General features: G+C 41.4%; 2 protein-coding genes across 2 annotated transcripts in view; both read right to left on the bottom strand.

Annotated features, from left to right (window-relative positions):
* LOC121920303 (L-amino-acid oxidase-like) overlaps positions 1 to 5,357 on the bottom strand; it is a 44,166-nt gene extending 38,809 nt beyond the window's left edge. The window contains exon 1 of the mRNA XM_042447435.1: positions 4,992 to 5,357. Coding sequence (XP_042303369.1) covers positions 4,992 to 5,357 — 366 coding nt within the window. The remainder of the gene's footprint in view (positions 1 to 4,991) is intronic.
* Positions 5,358 to 7,887: 2,530 nt separating this feature from the next.
* Positions 7,888 to 16,873, bottom strand: LOC121920302 (L-amino-acid oxidase-like). The gene is made up of 7 exons (XM_042447434.1): positions 16,861 to 16,873; positions 13,829 to 14,043; positions 12,951 to 13,057; positions 12,353 to 12,566; positions 11,418 to 11,471; positions 10,216 to 10,349; positions 7,888 to 8,650 (listed from the first exon to the last, which is right to left on the bottom strand). The coding sequence occupies exons 1-7, from the start codon at positions 16,871 to 16,873 to the stop codon at positions 7,888 to 7,890; spliced, it is 1,500 nt and encodes a 499-aa protein (XP_042303368.1).
* Between the last annotated feature and the right edge of the window lie 1,875 nt (positions 16,874 to 18,748).

Here is an 18,748-nt window from a genome sequence, read left to right as displayed (position 1 = left end):
AATCTTGAGTTGCTAGATGTGAGTGGAACTACAACTTTCAGCATGGTTCATGTTGGCTGGAGATTATGGAGATGTTGTCCAAAACCTTCCAAGGACCCAAGTCTGGGAAAGGAGGGTAAGACTTTCAGTTTGCATAGGAACAGATTGGGATAAAATAACAAGCAATGAAATAGTTCCTTTTAAAAACATCTTAATTCTCCTTTTAAAAATTTTACTTGACAGTCCAGAGTTGTTCCCAGATGATTGGTAGTAAGCGCCACAAGTTGAAAAACAGATACAGTATGACTATTTGCTTGTTTAACATCTTTGTTATAGCATTTCGTAGAATCTTAAAGTTGGAAGGGACCACAAGGACTATCTATTTCAACCCCCTGCCATGCAGGAATCCAGCACTAAAGCAATCCTAAAAGATACCCTAAACTTTTTTGAAAGACCTCCAAAGACAGACAGTCCACCAGGCTCTGAATTTTTATGTGTGGTAAGAAAAAAGGAAGTAGAAACAGGAAAACTAGAGGGTTAAAAGTGAAAGTCTCCTTGCCTTGCAGGGCAGTTATACAATTAAGCCCTTGTATAGATACACCCTTGGCTAAGGAAGACTAAAATTGGTATATAGCATTGGTATACAGCAACTTCTTGCTGATCTCAAGTAAGGCCTGGTAACAGGAGAACTTTATGGCAGTGAATGATGGAGCTGTCACATAGGGAAGATCACATCTTCCCTTCCTGTAGCCACTGGTCATGCTAGTGGCAGGTGGCAGGGAGCAGCAGTCCAAAATGTAACATTCCCAAGCTCTGTTTTTGGGAGAAATGCAATTAATAAAATCAATTGCTCAGCAAAACTTCATGAAAATCCTAAGAACATAAGTGGTAGCTTTGCAACCATGTATTGGGGAAGTCAAAAGCAATACACAACATTTGAAATATAACTGATGAAAACACTCTTCACTAGTTTCTTGTTGCTTGCTTCAGTAGCATGCAAAACAATCTTGTAGCAGTTTTGAGTCTAAGGACAGTATCACACTACGCTGTTATAGTGCTCTTATTCTGCTTTAATGACTATGGGTGCCTCCTATGGAATTTTGGGCTTTGTAGTTTAGTGAGGCCTAAGAGATCTCTGGGTGAGAATTCTCAATGCCTATCCCTAAACTGCAAATCCCAGGACACCACAGGAGGAGCTGTAGCCATTAAAGTGGAATAGTGCCATCCATAGTGATAAAGTTAATGCTATCCATCTGAAGAAGTAGAACATGTCTATGACAGCTTATGCTTTTTATTTCTGGGCATCACAATTCAAAAAGGATGTTGAAAAGCTGGAGCATTTCCAGAGGAGGGCAACCAAAATGGTGAAGGATCTGGAAACCATGCCTTATGAGGAGAGACTTCGGGAGCTGAGTATGTTTAGCCTGCAGAAGAGAAGGTTAAGAGGTGATATGATAGTCTTGTTTAAATATTTGAAGGATGGAGCAAGATTGTTTTCTGCTGCTCTAGAGAACAGGACCCGAAGCAATGAATGCTAGCTACAGGAAAAGAGATTCCACCGAAACATTAGGAGGAATTTCCTGACTGTAAGAGTGGTGGAGTCTCCTTCTTTGGAGGTCTTTAGACAGAGGCTGTGAGGCCATCTGTTGGGGGTGCTTGGATTGTGAATTCCTGCATGGCAGAATGGGGTTATATTGGATGGCCCTTGTCTCTTCCAACTCTATGATTCTATGATTCTACATCCTCCTGCTCACCACCCAGCGAGACCACTTCTGAGGGGGATGATGCTGCAGCCTTTGGAGTGCCCATTCATAGTCTGGTGTGGCTGCTTGCTAAACAGTCACGTTGGACTCTGAACAGATGGCACTGCACCCCACAGCAGCAGTCACTGAGCAGGGAGGCACTGAGGCCTCCAGGGCACCTGTTCAGGGCATGGCGTGGCTTCTGTGCGAGCAAGAAAGGGAGGTGACACCCTTTCTCACCTGCCCAGAAGCAGAGAAGCTGCACCAGTGCCACCAAGTGTACGCACCCCTCTGGGGTGAGACCCGGTGCAGTCCACACCCCCATAATGACGCCTCTGGATTTATCCTTTGTATTTGCTATTCTCATACTGTTTCTGGTTGACTTCCACCTACCTCTTCTCTGTTATGAATACTTACAGGCTGGAGTTAGGCTACAAGATTCTTTAATCAATATAGGGATACCTGCTCCTCGTAAAGACGTAAATGCTGACATTTCCTTTTCCTATGTTAAGACATTAGAACTAATAAGGGTTAAAGTAGTATGTCAGACCAATGAAACTACAGTACATGATTCCAGGGAACCACTGAACAAATGCTTGATCAGATGTTTTGGCCCAAACAGGACCAAAGCTTTCCCATTGGATCAGTATTTGTTGGGAACAAAACTCACATGGCAAGAGTCACTTTAAACAGTTCAGTAGACTTGTTAGCTTTACTCACAACTGTAAAATAACCTATAACTGCTTCTCAAATCCTTGGATCTGTACAGATGAGAAAATGCACCTCAATATTTATTGGGTGACTCCAAATAGGGCTATATGGGCTTGTGGCAAGGCACAGTTTCCCATGGCTCCCCCTGGAGAATTCAGGAGGTGCTACCTGGCTGAGGAGGTTCCAGGAGTTATCTATACCAAGCACTGAAATAGTTTGTAATTTTGAACTATAGTAAGTGATTGGGGGCCAAAGTGAGCAGTTTTTTTCAGAGAATGAGATGGCTTGGGGACTCTTGCTGATGGGAGGAATTTCTACCAAAATGCAAAGAATAAACTGTTTTGGTTTGGTGATGGAAACCATGATGAACATCACAGCTTTGGCTGTGGGAGCTCTGAATCTGGAAGTGCCTTCCAGGAGAAAGGTAGTTCTCCAGCACTGAATGGCCTTAGACATGTTGACATCACACAAATACTGTGTCTACATTCCTGATCAGACTAGCTTAGTAAATAAAAGCATAAAAGCCATATACACAAGTGAAGCATTATCTCAAGGATGACAACATAATGCATTTTTTGATCCTTTGTCTTGGCTCCCAGGGTAGGTTAGATTAGAAATTTAGTTATTAGTCTGCTGTCAATTGCTGTTGTAATCATGTGTTCGTTGTGCTGTGGTCAATATCTTTGTGGTTTGTGAAGTCGAATGCTTTCATGGCTGGCATTCATAGTTTTTTGTGGGTTTTTGGGGCTATGTGGCCATGTTCTAGAAGATTTTCTTCTCTGAAGATGCCAGCCACAGATGCTGGTGAAAAATCAGGAAGAAAATCTTCTAGAACATGGCCACATAGCCCCAAAAACCCACAAAAAAATCTTTGTGGTTTGTTCCAAACTCTCACATCGAAGGGCTTTAGAACAGGAAACCCAATTCCTCTCAGTATGATAATTCACACAGTTATATTGAGTGGTCCTTGATAATGGTCCATTACCTATGACCAAAGACGGATGTTGTGATTAAAAAAAAAATAGAGAAAGCCCTACTCTAATTTGGAAATTCCTTGTTCTCATACTGAATTCAGAAACCTAAAACTTCAACCCTGGTAAGCAAAAACGTCACAGTTACCCATGTCTACCCTAGACCCACTGACCCATGCCTACCCTAGACCCACTGACTCCATTCTGTGATTTAACACACAGGTGAGAAAATGAGTTATTGATTTTGATATGAATCAAAACCGTGGATAAGTCAAGGGTAAAACTTAGGGACGTGTAACAAAGGATCTAAAGAATAAAACAAAGGAAAACAATACCAAAGAACTTAAAAAATTTCTGCAGGCCTAACTGTTTGTGTTCACCCTAAAGGCTGGATGGATGAGAGTAGGCAGGAGGGTCAATGCAAGACAGATTATAGTCTTGCCTTCCAGCAGGGATGGTTCCTTTTTAAATAAGAGATAAGGTATAGTACTTAACATTGACCGTGAATAAGTTGACTGAGGCTTTTTAGGTCAATTCTTTGACTAAAATTTCTAGACTTATACATGAGTATATTCAGTATTAATTGAAGCAAACAACCTGAAGTTCCGGTTGATTACATTTTCACACACTATAGCCGTGTTATCTGCTATGACAAAGTGTTGAGAACAAAATAAAACAAAATATGAACTCCACAAAGGAGTGATACTTTTGTTGACCAGCCAAAATGCACAAAACACATAGCGGAAGCTTTCAGAGCTCCACTGGCTTCTTCAGGGGAAAATATTAAAAAATAATACAGGAGGAAGACAAATGACGATATTGGAATCACAGGTCTACATTTTATACAGATCGTGTATCTGCTGTAGTTCAGTTGGAGGAATCTCAGTTTGGTCATGTGAGGACTTAGACAGTGGACAGTGAAATTTGCTGTAATGGATTTCAGATTTCATTGTTCTTTGGGAAAGTGGAAGGAGAAGAGAAAAACTGGGACATTTTAAAAGCAGTTGAAAAAGCAGAATAACAGAAGATCAATCAGAACTATCCATGCCAAATTTGAACAGTTGGGGGATATGCCTTAGTACACAACAGGCTAAATACCAAAGAAACAGTAAAGCACAATAACACTAAAACAAACATACTGATTGTAAAATCCCACTTTATTGGTTTGATAATAACTAGATGATTTGCCTTCCCCTGAAGGAAAATCTCCCATGTGCAATCTGGGATGCTTGAAAACCCAACATCTGGTGAAGCAAAAGGAACCTTTCTTCTCAATGAAAACTAGGAACTTCTTTTGCATGGACTTTCTTTTGTAAACTCTTCCCAGCATCTATTCTATTCCTTGGCTATTATGAGCTGGTGAGTTCATTTACTTAAAAAATGTTGGGTTGCTTGGATTTTCAGATTGCAACAAAAGGTTTTCTGTCAGGTGAAAGATGGGATTTTTCTCACGCTGGCCATTTCTTCTTTTTCCTTCTCCCCTTGAGAGACCACTTTCAGCCAGCTTGGGGAGAAAAGGAGTGCTGTTCTTCTAAAAGGGCAGTGTACTTGGGTCTCCAGTAAAGAAGCATGGTATCCACCTGGGCACCATCTCGTTCACTTCATGCTGAACATCCTTGGTGGAGTTAGTGCCATGGATAGTGCCACTAATGCTTGGAGAGAGCACTGCATTGCTGCTGATGCAACATTGTTGTCCATCTTGCCACTGTTGGTTGGCAAGACTACTTTGCTGCTGGGGATGCATCATCACTGGCCATGTTGTCATGGGTGGCTTGTAAGGCCATACAGTGGCTGGAAGCACACTGCTGGTGTCCACTGTGGCTTCTGAGGACATATATTTACTGAGGAAGCACTGTTGCTGACTGTCTTGAGTTGTGAGAACACAGCGTTGTATAAAGATGGCCTTTTCATAGGCCCTGCATGGCCTTTTCACATCGCATAGGTTTTGTAGCATCTTACGCACAAATTCTTTGGAAGGATATTTCTCCTGCCTTGTTGATCCATTCCTCTGTTGCCGCTTTTTTCGTTGCTGCTGTTGCTTCGTCTGTTTCTGTTTCTTTATTTACCTTCTAGCCATCGGCTGAAAGCTGATCTGGGCGCCTTGTCAAAAGAAAGGAAGCATTTCATCCAAAATGAGAAGATAATGTCTCATTTCTGCAGCATGTTCTCCGCTGTCACACAATGTCATGACAGCTCTGCATTGGACCATTAATTTTTCTATAAGCAATGTGATAAAGGAAAACATATACGCAAATTTCTGACGATGATCCATGAGTGTTGATATATCAAGTAAAGGTAACCCAGGTACCAGTGGGAGGGGAATGAGGGAAAGTGTATATAAGGCTGACAGTGCTTATGACGTTTGATCGAATAAGCGCCTTGATTGGTCCATTTAAAAAAAAAACCGCCAAAAATACATCGAATCACAAACGGTCACAGAAATGGAAACGATGTCGAAAGATAAATCGCTTCCAATTAATCCGGGTTAACGTTACGTCATTCTGACGTACTATTGATTGACAACTCCAAATAAGGTATGGAGGAGAAGAGTCGCTTTATTTTAACACCGATTTCATGCCAAGTGAGAACGCTTACAGAACGCTTGCAAGTAAAAAATTCGGTTTAAATAAGCAGATGGGAACGATGAATAAAGCGATTCGGAAAGCAGGATAACAACAGTGTTATTTTAAATCGATTTTATTAAAAACGTTTTATTTTAAATCGTTTCAAATCCTAAGTGGGAACACCCTCTTGGTGATGAATGCCTCTGTAGCCTCACTTGCTGTCTTCTCATATACTGCATGGTATTCAAATGAGGGACCAGCCCTCTGCTCTTTGATTGGTTGGGAAGGATAATGGCCAGGCACTCAAATTACATCTTCTTGGGATACAATAATAGTACCTGGACAGTCAACAGGACTTCATAATGTGTTTCTGTGAACTGTTCCTGCCTCCCATTTACAAATAAAAGAGACTGTGACATCATAGCACTCACTGCTCCATGGGAAGGAAGAGCAGACTGGAAGCATTTGTATTTTTTAAAAAAACGAAATGTAATTATGATTGCAGTGATAATCGCTGAAGTCATATTTATTTATTTTTAATTTTTATTTGATTTATATCCTTTTCTTCCTATGCAGGGTCCAAAGCAGCCATATATTTTGCTTTGTAAATCATTTTTGTCCTTCCACTTCTCACAAGATTAACCAGTAGACTGGAAATCACCAGTGATGTAGACTCGAGTCAGTTGACTTGGACTAATGCTGGACTCAAGTTGCTTCAGTGACTTGAATTGGCAAAAATGACACACTGACTCAACTTGACTTGAGACTTCTATATTTTGAGCGACTGACTTGCTGGTGTCATTCACTTTGAAGGGCAGGCAAGACCTGTTCTTAAAATGTGGGGCGCAAATGCGTTAGGCAATGGGCTTGAGGCAGAAGGATCCTCCTAAATCTTTTGAAAAGCTTTAGATGGCTCCTCTGATATGTAGCAGGGACAGGCTGCCAGACCTCAACCCCTGCGTCAAGTCGATTGCTTAACACAATTGTTGTTCCCTCCAAATCCGCACACCACCTCCTTATTTAAAATTAAAAGTTGGCTCCCAGACATGAGACTTGACTTGAGACTTGGACTAAAAGACTTGAATACATCACTGGAAATCACAACCTCTGTATCCTTTGAGTCAGTCATTATTCATTTAGGCCAGTGGATTGTTGGAGTTGGTTGATAAAACTGTTAAAAGATGTGGAGGCTGTGAAGATTAAAAGAAGAGCCAGAAGTAGCAAAGAGACTGGAGTGGATGGAGAGGGAAGAGGATCAGAGGGAGGGAAGGACTGGATCCTCCAGAGCCCACTCTTTACAGGGGCTGTTAGTAATGATTTTTTGGATCTGCACTTCCAAATATATATTTTTTAAAAGCTGGAGTGTAATTTGCTATGGTGGTCCTATGATTTGAAAGGACAGTTTTCTCCTCTCTTAATCTTAAAAAAAAATGAATTAGAGTTACAATACAAAAGGGCCTTTGTGCTGATGCACTATAGCACTATCTATCTTTTAACTTATTTTTAAGGAAAGGAGGGGAAGAGAAGGGAACATATTGTTTCTATATGTCTCGGAATTAAAATGACCCCCCACTTGAAGATAGGCTTACAATATTGCAGCTCATGCTAGGGACTGCCAGAAAATAGTCTGGGACAACAGAAATATTGCTTGGATACATAAAAAACAAACAAACCCAAGAACGGCAGCAGCAAGTACCACAACCTGAGATATTTCTCCTGTCTGAAGGAGCTCCTCCTTTACTTTTGTTCATTTGTTTGCAGGTAACCTCTGGCAATTTTTTCTTCCAGCCTACTGAGTAGATCTTCACCTCCACCTTCAAGAAAGCTGCAGCATTATGTGCTTCCTAACTAGTCACTGGACTCTTTTCAGAGCCAGATTATCTTTCCCTGCTCTGAATCTCTGCTCTCTGAAGCAAAACTTCACCTGTGGTGGATATCACTGGCGGCCTTTATAGCTGATTTCATTGCACCATCTATCCAAGCATGAGGATGAGCTGTGTGTTCTCCTGCAAAGTAGATCCTCCCTTCATTCTGGGACAATGCATTAGCATAGTGGGCAAACTGGTATGGTGTGAGGGCAGTGAATGCTCCCCCCGAATATTGGTCCAGGGCCCACCTCTGTATTATGTGTTTGTCACAGACAGACTGGAGGTATTGTTTGGATACCTGGTGGATTTCTGCTAGGTCATCCATCACTATCTCAATACATTTTTGCTCACTGAGTGGAATATACAAATCAGCATCACCATTCCAAGTGTAGGAAGCCAGAAGTATCCCTATCCCACTGGGAAAGTCATGGTTTGGGTAGTAAATTGTTCGAGTTGGACGATCTGTGATTGATTTACCACCTCGAATCCCATCTTCCTCCCAAAATTTCTCCCTGCAAACCAGGGCAATTTTTGTAGCACTTGCATAATTCAAGGACCGAAGAGCTCGAGCCTTGGAAACTGAAAGAGGTGGCACAAATTTGATGCGCTGTGTGGCTTTGGCGGTAGCTGTGATGAGAACGTAGTCAGCAATTATGGATGAAGGTACAGATTTGGGTGGCCAGCTGTAAAACACTCTCAGTTTCTCGCCTAGGCGATGTATCTTCTCCACTGTAGAATTAAAATGGACAATCCCAGGCATTTCGTCAAAGAATCGTTGAGGAAGCTGATCAAATCCACCTGAAATTTCTTCAAAACTGAAAGTGGGAAGTAGAAGAAAGGAAAGTGTGATTTCACACAAATATAAAAGGATACATTAATACAACAGTGTTTGAGAAGTGCTGGTCAATGTTTGGGGAATGCTTACAGCTATTTAGCCAACCAACCTGTAAATGAGGCTACTGTTTATACTCATGTATAAGTCTAGAAATTTAGGTCAAAAAATGATCCAAAAAACCCTGAGTTGACTTATCCGTGGGTCAATGCAGGTACTGTACTTTAACTCTCATTTTTTTAAAAAAGGAACCATCCTCTGGTGAAAGGCAAGAGTGCCCTGGAGTCACTGAACCCCCTCTATTTTGTCATCCAGCCAGCCTTTAGTATGAGCACAAACAGTTATGCCTGTTGTAATTTTGTAAGTTCTTTGGCATTGCTTTCCTTTGCTTTGTCCTTTACATTGTTTGTTAGATGCCCCTAAGTTTTATCCTTGACTTATCCATAGGTCATATCAAAATCCATAATTTTGGTCCCAAAACCTGCCCTTGACTTATTCATGAAGTTGACTTATAGTCACATATATAATGTATATAAAATGGGCTAGAGAATCTGTGCCCCCCCATCTCTCCGATACCTATTTTACAAGAGAAAAAACATCAGAGAAAAGTCAATTATCATGAAGCCTTTTGGAACAATGGATTTCCTTTAAAAATAAATTTCCAGAATTCACCCCAACATTCCCAAAAGTGATGACCAGAGATGAATTCATTTCCAGTCAAAAATGATATAGCTTATCATACTGCAGATTCATGGGGGGGGGGGGGGGATGATCCTAATTCAGTTATCCACACCATACAAAATATGAGAAACTATACATTCTAAGTGGGTGGGAAAGGGTGGTCTTTTCAACACCTTCAAACAAGTGGTGGCTGTTGTCAAAGAACACACAATCAATCTGCTCACTGCAATGAGGAGTTGTGATGGAGTTCTGCTTCTGGTTGCCACAACATCACAAGTTGGCAGGTGGAAATGTCACTCTCCTTACACCCCAATCGTCCCCAGAATGGGCCCCCTTTATCTGATCTGTGCAGCCCTTGGACCACAGGAGGCCCCTTGGGGGTAATTTTTTGGCCCTGCAAGCCTGAAGTGTCATAAATTTTACTGGTTTAGAACTCAACTTAGCACAGAATTTTCCTCCTGGAGGAAGCGGGGCATAGCAACTTCACTCCATTTCCCCCTTCTAGCCCTTTGTATGATCTGACCCTGTTATGCATAGTTAGATGACCCCATGGAATAGGCTAAGCATTGGTGGTGCTGGGGATCTGCAGGGGCAACAATTATCTTCCTATACTTTCTCTGCTATGGCCTTCTTCAAGAGGCACCTTTCTGTTAATGGGAGACTACCTCGGAATCCAAGACATCGTATTTTAATTAGTTTATAACCAGCTTTTTGTTAGATAGAACCAGAACTTGAAAATAGTTTCTTTGTGGACTACAACTCTTTAAATCCCCCAGCTAGCATGGCCAGTGGACAGAATTTTAAAAGTCAAATTCATAATGAAATGTTCATTTCTTTCTCACATACTGTCATCCAGACCACCTTTACCTGTCTTTAGAGTAGGCAAGATAATCCATGATGGTGTTAAGAAATGACAGGTGAAACCCAGAGTCTTCATTCAGGAGGTCACCAATCATGTCAACTGCTTCTTTGCTCAAATTTCCTTCCTTAATTAAGTATTCCTAATGTATGAGAAAAGAGAAAATGGGGAGTGGGTTGGAAAAGAATTGTACAAGTCTTTTTTTAAAAAGGAAAACAATTTAGTTCATTATAAAGTATTGGACTACGATTCTGGAGACCAGGGTTCAGTTCTCTGCTCGGCTATGAAACCCACTGAGTGACCATGCTCTCAGCCTCAGGGGAAGGCAATGGAAAACCTCCTCTGAACAAATCTTGCCAAGAATACACCAGGATAGGGTCTCCTTCAGGTTGCCAAATGTCAGAAATGACTTGAAGGCACACAAAACAACAACAACAATAACAACAAATTTTACATTGATCTAATGGGAGAATGTGTCTTCCAAATGCAAATTTGGAAGCTTCAGACAAGTTTCCCTTGGGACTAAGGAAGAAAGGGTAATAAAGGGTTAGCTTCTCTTTCCAGAGGACCAAGTCTACCATTAGGCAATGAAAAGTGGTCTCTTTAGGCAGCAGATGCTGGGACAGCAAGGCAAATTGCTATAGCACTTAAAGCGTTATTTCTACAGTGGAGCTGTGCTCCTAGATTGCCTGCTGCTGCCTTCTCTATCGCCAGTGTTGATGTAAGGTTCAGATCCCAGTCCAATCACCTTTTCTAGATGGATTGAGGTGGATATTATCTTGTCCTTTGCATCCAGATAGCAAAATGTCTTCACCAGATCCTGCCTCTCCAAGATTTCTCTGGTTCTGTTGATGGTCATGCCCACTTAAGTAGATGCATTTTGTATTTTTAACAATTATGAATAAGAGTTAAAGTCACATTTAACATGATATCTAGTTTGGGCCTCAGACCTTTCTATTTGTCCAGGTTAGTAATATTTTAAAGGATTTATATATTTTAAATGATGATGGGGATTTTTAAACATGCTTTTAATATTGCTTTTTTTAGTGATATGAATATACTAATTATTATATATACTATTTATATTTTATTGTTTTTGCTATTGCTTGAGGAGTTGAGAACCAATTTTAAATAAGAGCTGAAATACAGAGTTTTCCCTTAATTACCACAGTTTCTGTGACTGAAGAGTGAGTGAAGACATATGCTTTACCTTAGTAGAAAATGAATCATATTTCTCTTTCAGAAGTGTACAGTTTTTTGTAACCTGTGCAGAAAGAACCAGAAAGATGGGTAAGAAGGACACAATCCTCACAAAAATTGAATCAGGGGAAACAATAGAAAGACTGCTGAAAAGCCTAGATAATTACACTAAATATCACAATATTTGCCAAGGATGTTGCTCATTCTAAAGAAAGTGATTGATAGAATAAAATGGGAATTGGAAAAGCAAAAAAGAATGAATGAAACTAAATGAAATAATGTGGCTGGTAGCTGAAGGCAACCACCCCATCCAGCTTGAGGTGCTTCCATTGCAACATGTTATAATGGGGAAGAGGGAAAGGGATGCTGCTTTTAGCATTTGGGACACTGAATTGTATGTACATTTTCACATTTGCTGTGGTTAGGGGTGCGAAAGTGGACACATTGTAATTTAAAAAACACTATTATTTTTAACCTGAGAAAACACCTCTCTAGGTATCTCTAGGTCCTCCAGCACATATCTGCCAGAAGCTGAGCAGAAAATCATGCTGGAGGACCTGCAAATGCCAAGATAAGTGTTTTCTCCAGGAATCTCTAGATCTTCTAGTGTGACTCTACGGTCAACCTCCAACAGGGTCATGCTGTAGGACCTAGAGAATCCCAGAGAGAACATTTAATGAAATCCATGAATAATCAAATCTGCAAAAGAGCCACAAACGCGAAAGGTTGACTTTAGCTCTTTTTCTCTTAAGTGGTGATTTCAAAATGAAACATGCACATTGTCACAATCAGCATACAAAGGGATCTTGTAGCACCTCGTTGCGTGGGTTTTTAGTAGAGCTTATGCTACTACCAACTTCTTTTGCTCAGGTGCTACAAGGTCCCTTTGCATACTGATTTTCAAGACTTGTTTAGTTTCCTCACATTACATGTTTGTGTACATACACCCACACATACCTTGTCTAGTGTCTCCTGAAAAAGTTGGTCAGCAGATTTCCTTTGTTCATTGGAATTAACTTGGTACCCAAAGATTCCAGGGTTTTCATGGACATCTGCCACTCTTTTCCTGGCATTTCTAATTAAATACCAGGCGTTCTCATCAATTTGACTGAAGCGATTTAGACTGAGATTGAATTTGCTTATGTATTCACGGACAATTCTAAAATGGGGAAAATAACAACAAATTGTTTCTTAATTTACTCATTAGGAAGAATATAAGAGAAGCCATTCTGGATCCAACCACAATCCAGTATTCTGTTTCCCATGGTGGCCAAAGAGATGCTTCTGGGAAACTGAAGAGCAAGACGCAGCAGCTCACTCCTGCTCTGGTTCCCAGCAACTGGTACTCAAAGACCTGGAGCAGTAAAAATTACCTTTTAAGATTATAACTCCTGGCCTCCCAAGCCAGCATAGCCATGACTTCTTAAAGAAATAGGGGTTTTGTTCTAAAAGATTTGGTGCAGTGCAAACTTACTCAAATTCTGTGCAAGAGGTACAGTGTGGCAGATAACCGGGACTGAAGGCTTCTTTATGGCATTCCTACCTGTGGGCTTTGGGTAAACGCATAGGCCCCATATCCATATACCAATCTTCTTCTCGGTGTGTCTTTATTCTCCCTCCCACACGGTGACTGGCTTCCAGAATCACAACCTAGAAAAAAAACCACATGGATGAATGATTGCTTAGTCCATTCAGTTTCTCTTTCCCTCTAATGTTCTATGATCTATATCAAGGGAAATCAACCTAGGCCCTTTCACACTACAGAATTATGGTATTATGATTCCACTTTAACTGTTATAGCAGTATAGATGAAAGATATTTGGAATTCTCAGCCAGAGAGGTCAAGTGACTCATTAAACTACAAACCCCAGGATTCCAGAGGATGTTGCCATTGCAGTTAAAGTGGAATCATGGTGCTATAATCGCATAGTTTGAACGAGCCTCTGGCAGATTCCAGATGTTTTGTAGTGCTGGAATCCTGCATTGGGAGATGTACATGTGGCAGGAAAATAGCTGAATGTATCTCCACCAGTCATCTCATTCTCCAGAAACATGGCGATGGTCATGTTGCAGGGGGTGCATTCCTTGAAATGCAGGTTTTGGTGGGGAATTTATTAGCAAAGAAGTTCACCACGTCTGACTTTTAAATGTACAGTACTATTTTAACGTCATTGCAGTGCACCAGTGGTATTCTGGCTCAAGTCTCATAAGTCTCTGCTGTTGTATGGCCAGGGAAAAGCTATTACACAAGGAATGTGAAATATTTCCTGTTAGGTACTTTCTTGGGCAAAATTGGAAAAGGTCCTTATGCCAGAGAAACCTCTTGTTAAGTAACCAGTGGGACTTGGATCAGATCTCCAATAGTTAGGGTCATTGCTCAGTCTGAATAAAGGTCAGTTGCTTCCCTGAAGCAGCCATTACCTGATATCCAGCATCTTTTAGCAATCTGGCAGCAGTGAGTCCACTTATTCCTGCCCCAACAATCACGACTGTCTTCATCTTTAGGGTCTTTCCTAGTCCGTGTTTAGCAATATCCAGCCATTTTTTGTATTCAGGATCTTCGAAACACTTTTCCAGGTCATCAATGCCATTTCCAGAGATCAGTTCAGCAATGAACAGTAAAAGCGAAAGTAATACTAGAAATACAAGAAAAATAGGGATGAATGGGTTTTCCCAGCTCCATGATTTTTCAGCCGTTTCATCATCCCTTGTGTGCTGTTCTCCTTGCCTTCCTATATCAGAAACTTCCAAAAGTTTCAAAATGTTGATAACAGAATATAAGTGGCCACTGCAACAAAAGTTTGCAATATGAGTGCTTCAATTCATAATTCCAGTTATTTTGTCCCATTCTCTGTTCAGTTTTCTCATTCCTTATTGGTATTTTGAATGAGTAAATGCAGCAGCACTTTACACAGGACACAAAATCAGACTTGCAGGCATTTGGACCTGATGCAATATGGACCAGATTCCTTCTTCAGATGTATAATGCTCTACAAGCATGTCTCTGTATCTTCTCCCCTCCAGAAAGGCAGAATTTCCAGAGGAATAAAATGAGGTCACTTTCCATCTGGGAGGGCAGTCCACACTCCTTGGCCACCTCTTCTCTCCCTTGGCCCCTAAGGCTGCATCTGCATTGCAGAAATAATGCAGTGTGGCACCACTTTTACTGCTACGCTATGGAATCCTGAGATTTATAGTATAGTTTGTTGTGGCACCAGAGCTCCCTGACAGAGAAGGTTAAATAGCTCACAAAACTACACACCCCAGAATTCCATAGCATTGAGCCATGGCAGTTTAAGTGGTATCAAACTGCATTATTTTTACAGTACAGATGCAGTTGAAATAGCTCTAGCAGCACCCCACAGTGTTAGATAGCTACTGTGGGGAAAATGTTTTGGATGCTGTGCAAGTGGCTTGTGAATTACACCTTGCACAGCATCCAAAACATGTGTGTGCATAATCCCGAGTTACACGTGTGTATATCACCGAGAGGATTCCAGTCATGTTCACAAGTTAAAATTCTATGAGCTCCATTCTGAACCAACAGGTACTACTTCCAATCTGCTTTATTTATTTGTTTGTTTGTTTTGTTTATGGGGTTTCCATCCCACCTTTCTCCCATAATGGAATTCAAGGTGTCTTACAATAATTTTAAAAGATAAAAGTAAAGCTTTAATTACAAAAGTTAATATATAATTATAATCAGCCCTCCATATCCATGGATTTTTTATCCACAGATTCACACATCCATACAAACAAACAAACAAGCTTCATTTATATACCGCAACTATAAGCTAATTTGCCCCCGACAATCTGGATACTCATTTTAGCTACCTCAGAAGAATGCAAGCCTGAGTCAACCTTGAGCCTTTTTGCTGGTCTTGAACTCACAACCTTATGGTTTTGAGTGAGTGGCTGCAATACAGGCATTTAACCACTGCCCACCAGGGCTCCTTGGCTTGATAATAATTTTAAAATATCTAAATCCCCAAAAGCAAGCCTTGATTTTGTCATTTTATTTAAAGAACACTATTTTACTATGCCATTGCACCCACGGATTTTGGTATCCACAGATGGATGGTCTTGGAACCAAACCCCAGTGGATACCAAGGGCTCACTGTAATAATATTAATATTAAAACATAAGTTAAAACAGCAAAAACTAGTTTAAAAATAAAGACCATTAAAACATTTTTTTCAGAATGCTTTTAGAAACAGTTTCATGAATAGCACAAGGGTTTCTAAGTCCAAAACACCTTAGACACCTTGTGATACAGCTGAATCCTTGACTTCAGTTCTAGTCTTTCAAGAGCCAGCTTGTACTTTCTTGTTTGTGGGGAGCTGAATCACCCCAAGTTTATGGGTGTTTGCACACTGCAGAATTAAAGCAGTTTGGCACCACTTTAAGTGCCTCGACTCTATCCTACTGTCCGGGAAAGCAGCCAAAGGGCTGATAAGGCAGCTAGTTCTCAAACAAACAACCCTCTCCCAGCACAGCAAAGTCAGTGTAAGCTACACAGTCCTGGAGAGATGCAGTAGCTTTACCAAAAGGGATTACCAAGAGAATTGTCAGACGGTCCGAGGTTCAGGGTAACAGATAGGCAGGTCGATGAAGCAGTCCAAGGTCAAGGTTTCTGGATATTCAAGACAAGAAACCAAGGAGCCAGAGACAGAGTCTTTCCTCTAAAAGAGTCAGATATCCACTGGCAAAGAACCACACATGCTCCAGGTGCTTAAGAAGGCAAGGAGCTGGCCTTCAGCTGTGCCTGATTACGAAGACGCTTCTGATAAAGCCTCCGAGATCTTCGAAGGCCCTCTCTTTCTGCTCGACGCTCATTGAAGGTAGGCACACTGCCCAGATCTTCCTCCATGTCCACAGCCTCGGCACCAGGCAAACTTGACTGCTGAACCTCTGGAGGGGCCATAGACTCTGCTCCAGCAGAACTAGGGCCAGCCTCTGGCTCCTCCATTACAGGTTCAAGCCCCTGGGGCTCTGGCTCCTCCGTTATAGGTTCAGATCCCAGAGGCTCTAGCTCATCCTCTGAGTCCTCCAAGCCATCTTCCAGGCTGGGCATGACACCTACAGAATCCTGGGACTTGTAGTTTGGTAACGTATTCAGCCAGGTCTGTCAAAGATGTCTGGTGCATCATCAAATTACAAACTCCAGGATTCTGTAGGATACAGCCACAACAGTTAAAGTGCTATCAAACTGCTTTAATTCAGCAGTGTGGCTACACCTTTTGCCTGAACTTTAAAAGCGCTATCCAAAGTGCTAAGCCTCATCTCCAGAATAGGTTTGACGCATTGATAAACTGCTTTATAGCTGAGACCAACATCTAGTGGAGATTCATCACTCCACTAGCATGGAAGCCAACCATCACGCTGCCAAGTGACAAACAATTCTGCATTCTAAGCCATATCACTTAAATCTCAGAGGAAAAGAAAACACTTACTGAAGCGGTCCATGTTTACAGGGCTGTTAAAGGCTGCAGATGAGCCCTCACTTTTTATAGAGAGCCAATGCTCCTGAGAGCCAAAGAAATGACACGCAGAATCCAAGCAAACTGGTTTTGTCACCTTAATACTTTCTCTTCCAGTAATGGATGACAGATAAATTAGGACATCTTCTTAGAATGAAATCACTACTGGGTTGTGTCTGAGGACTAACTTGCCCTGGAGAAATATTGCACTCATCAGTGGCATCACTAGGGTTGGCGTCACACAGTGCAGTAACTCAAGATGTCACCTCCCCTTTGACCTCCTCCCAAACCACACCATACTGAATCCTTAGTCATGTTTTTTGTATCAACATTACCCATCAACATTACCCATAAATGGTAATTCCCATGTATTCTTGAACGTAATGGTAATAGTTGTGACAGAAACATCTAGCAAAATTAAAATTATTACTTTAAATTACAATATCATATGCACAGAAGAAAAGAGTTTAAATATACTCAACTATAAGTCAATCTCATGTATAAATCGAGGGCAAGTTTTGGGGCCAAAATTATGGATTTTGCTATGACCCATGGATAAGTCGAAGATAAAATTTAGGGGCATCTAACAAAGGATTTTAAAAGATGAAGCAAAGCAAAACAATGTCAAAGAACTTACAAAATTCCAGCAGACATAACTCTCTGTGCTTCCTCTTAAGGCTGGATGGATGAGAGAGTAGAGGGGGACGGTGCTTCTAGGACAGATTATACTCTTGCTTTTCACCAGGGGATGGTTCCTTCTTTTAAATAAGGGTTAAGATACAGTACTTACATTGACCCATGGATAAGTTGACTCAGGTTTTTGGGGTCAATTTCTTGACCTAAATTTCTAGAGTTATACGTGAGTATATAACAAGTATCCATAATTTCATGAGGTTCATGTGGAAATCTGGTAAAATATGACATTTAAAAATAGTAATTTAAAAATATTTTTAAATTAAAAAATTGAAATTTTGAAATTTGATTTTTAAGAAAAAAAACTAGGGCCTCTCTTTTCTCATCCCACTTAGCCTCACCCCACTCACACCATATGTTCAGAATTTAAAACCGATACAGGCAAATGACACGGCCCATTTCTGCCAAGAGACAGATACTTGAGGGTCAGCAGTGCCACTACCCTTAGGGTGTCACCTGGTGTGGTCTGCACCCTTTGCACCCCCCTTGTGATGAGCCACAGGCTGAAGTAGGGCAGAGGAAGGTCATGCCTTTGGGGAGGTGGGGGGGGTGGAAGGAGAATGGGGAAGAGCCCCACTTCGCCAAGGAGGGGGACCAATATGGTGAAGGGTCTGTGCAGGAACCAGAGCTGGCAACTAAGGCTGCATCCACACTGCAGAAATAACCCAGTTTGGCCCGGCTTTAACTCTTTGCAGCTCAAGGCTATGGAATTAGGGAGTTGTTGTGAGCCCAGAGCAATGCCCCATTCCCCAGGATGCCCCACTCCATCCTCCCCCAAAGGAGGAAGAATAAGGGAAGAAGAAGAAAAACTCTGGCCCCATACAGACAGGCCAAAATAAAGCTGCTTCGGGTCACTTTGGAGGCATGCTGCTTCAATGTTGCATGCATACTAAGAGTTTGGAAGCCATGCCAAAGCCATGATCCAGTCCTAAGGATTGGAGTGCAGCTTTGGCACAGCTTCCGGACTCTTGGGATGCATGCATCATTTAAACAGCATACCTCCAAAGTGACCTGAAGCAGTTTTATTTTGGCAGTCTGTATGGGGCCTCTGTCTCTCTTTTAGAGGCCCCCTGGCCCTGGAGGAAGAAAGGAAGGAAGGAAGATTAAAAAGGGGCACAAGGGAATAGAGTAAGCCAGAGAGAGAGAGCTTGCAGGGCGTCTAAAGGAG

Source organism: Sceloporus undulatus, chromosome 2, assembly GCF_019175285.1.
Source record: "Sceloporus undulatus isolate JIND9_A2432 ecotype Alabama chromosome 2, SceUnd_v1.1, whole genome shotgun sequence".
In the NCBI taxonomy this organism is placed as follows: Eukaryota; Metazoa; Chordata; class Lepidosauria; order Squamata; family Phrynosomatidae; genus Sceloporus; species Sceloporus undulatus.
The sequence above is the reverse complement of the archived record's forward strand: the minus strand, read 5'-3'. Positions and strand labels throughout refer to the sequence as shown.

Coding starts and splice junctions, on each gene's coding strand:
- LOC121920302 (XM_042447434.1), bottom strand. Junction 12,567..12,950: donor CGTTTACCCAAAGCCCACAG/GTAGGAATGCCA, acceptor TCCCCATTTTAG/AATTGTCCGTGAATACATAA. Junction 11,472..12,352: donor TAGACAAGGTATGTGTGGGT/GTATGTACACAA, acceptor CTTTCTGCACAG/GTTACAAAAAACTGTACACT.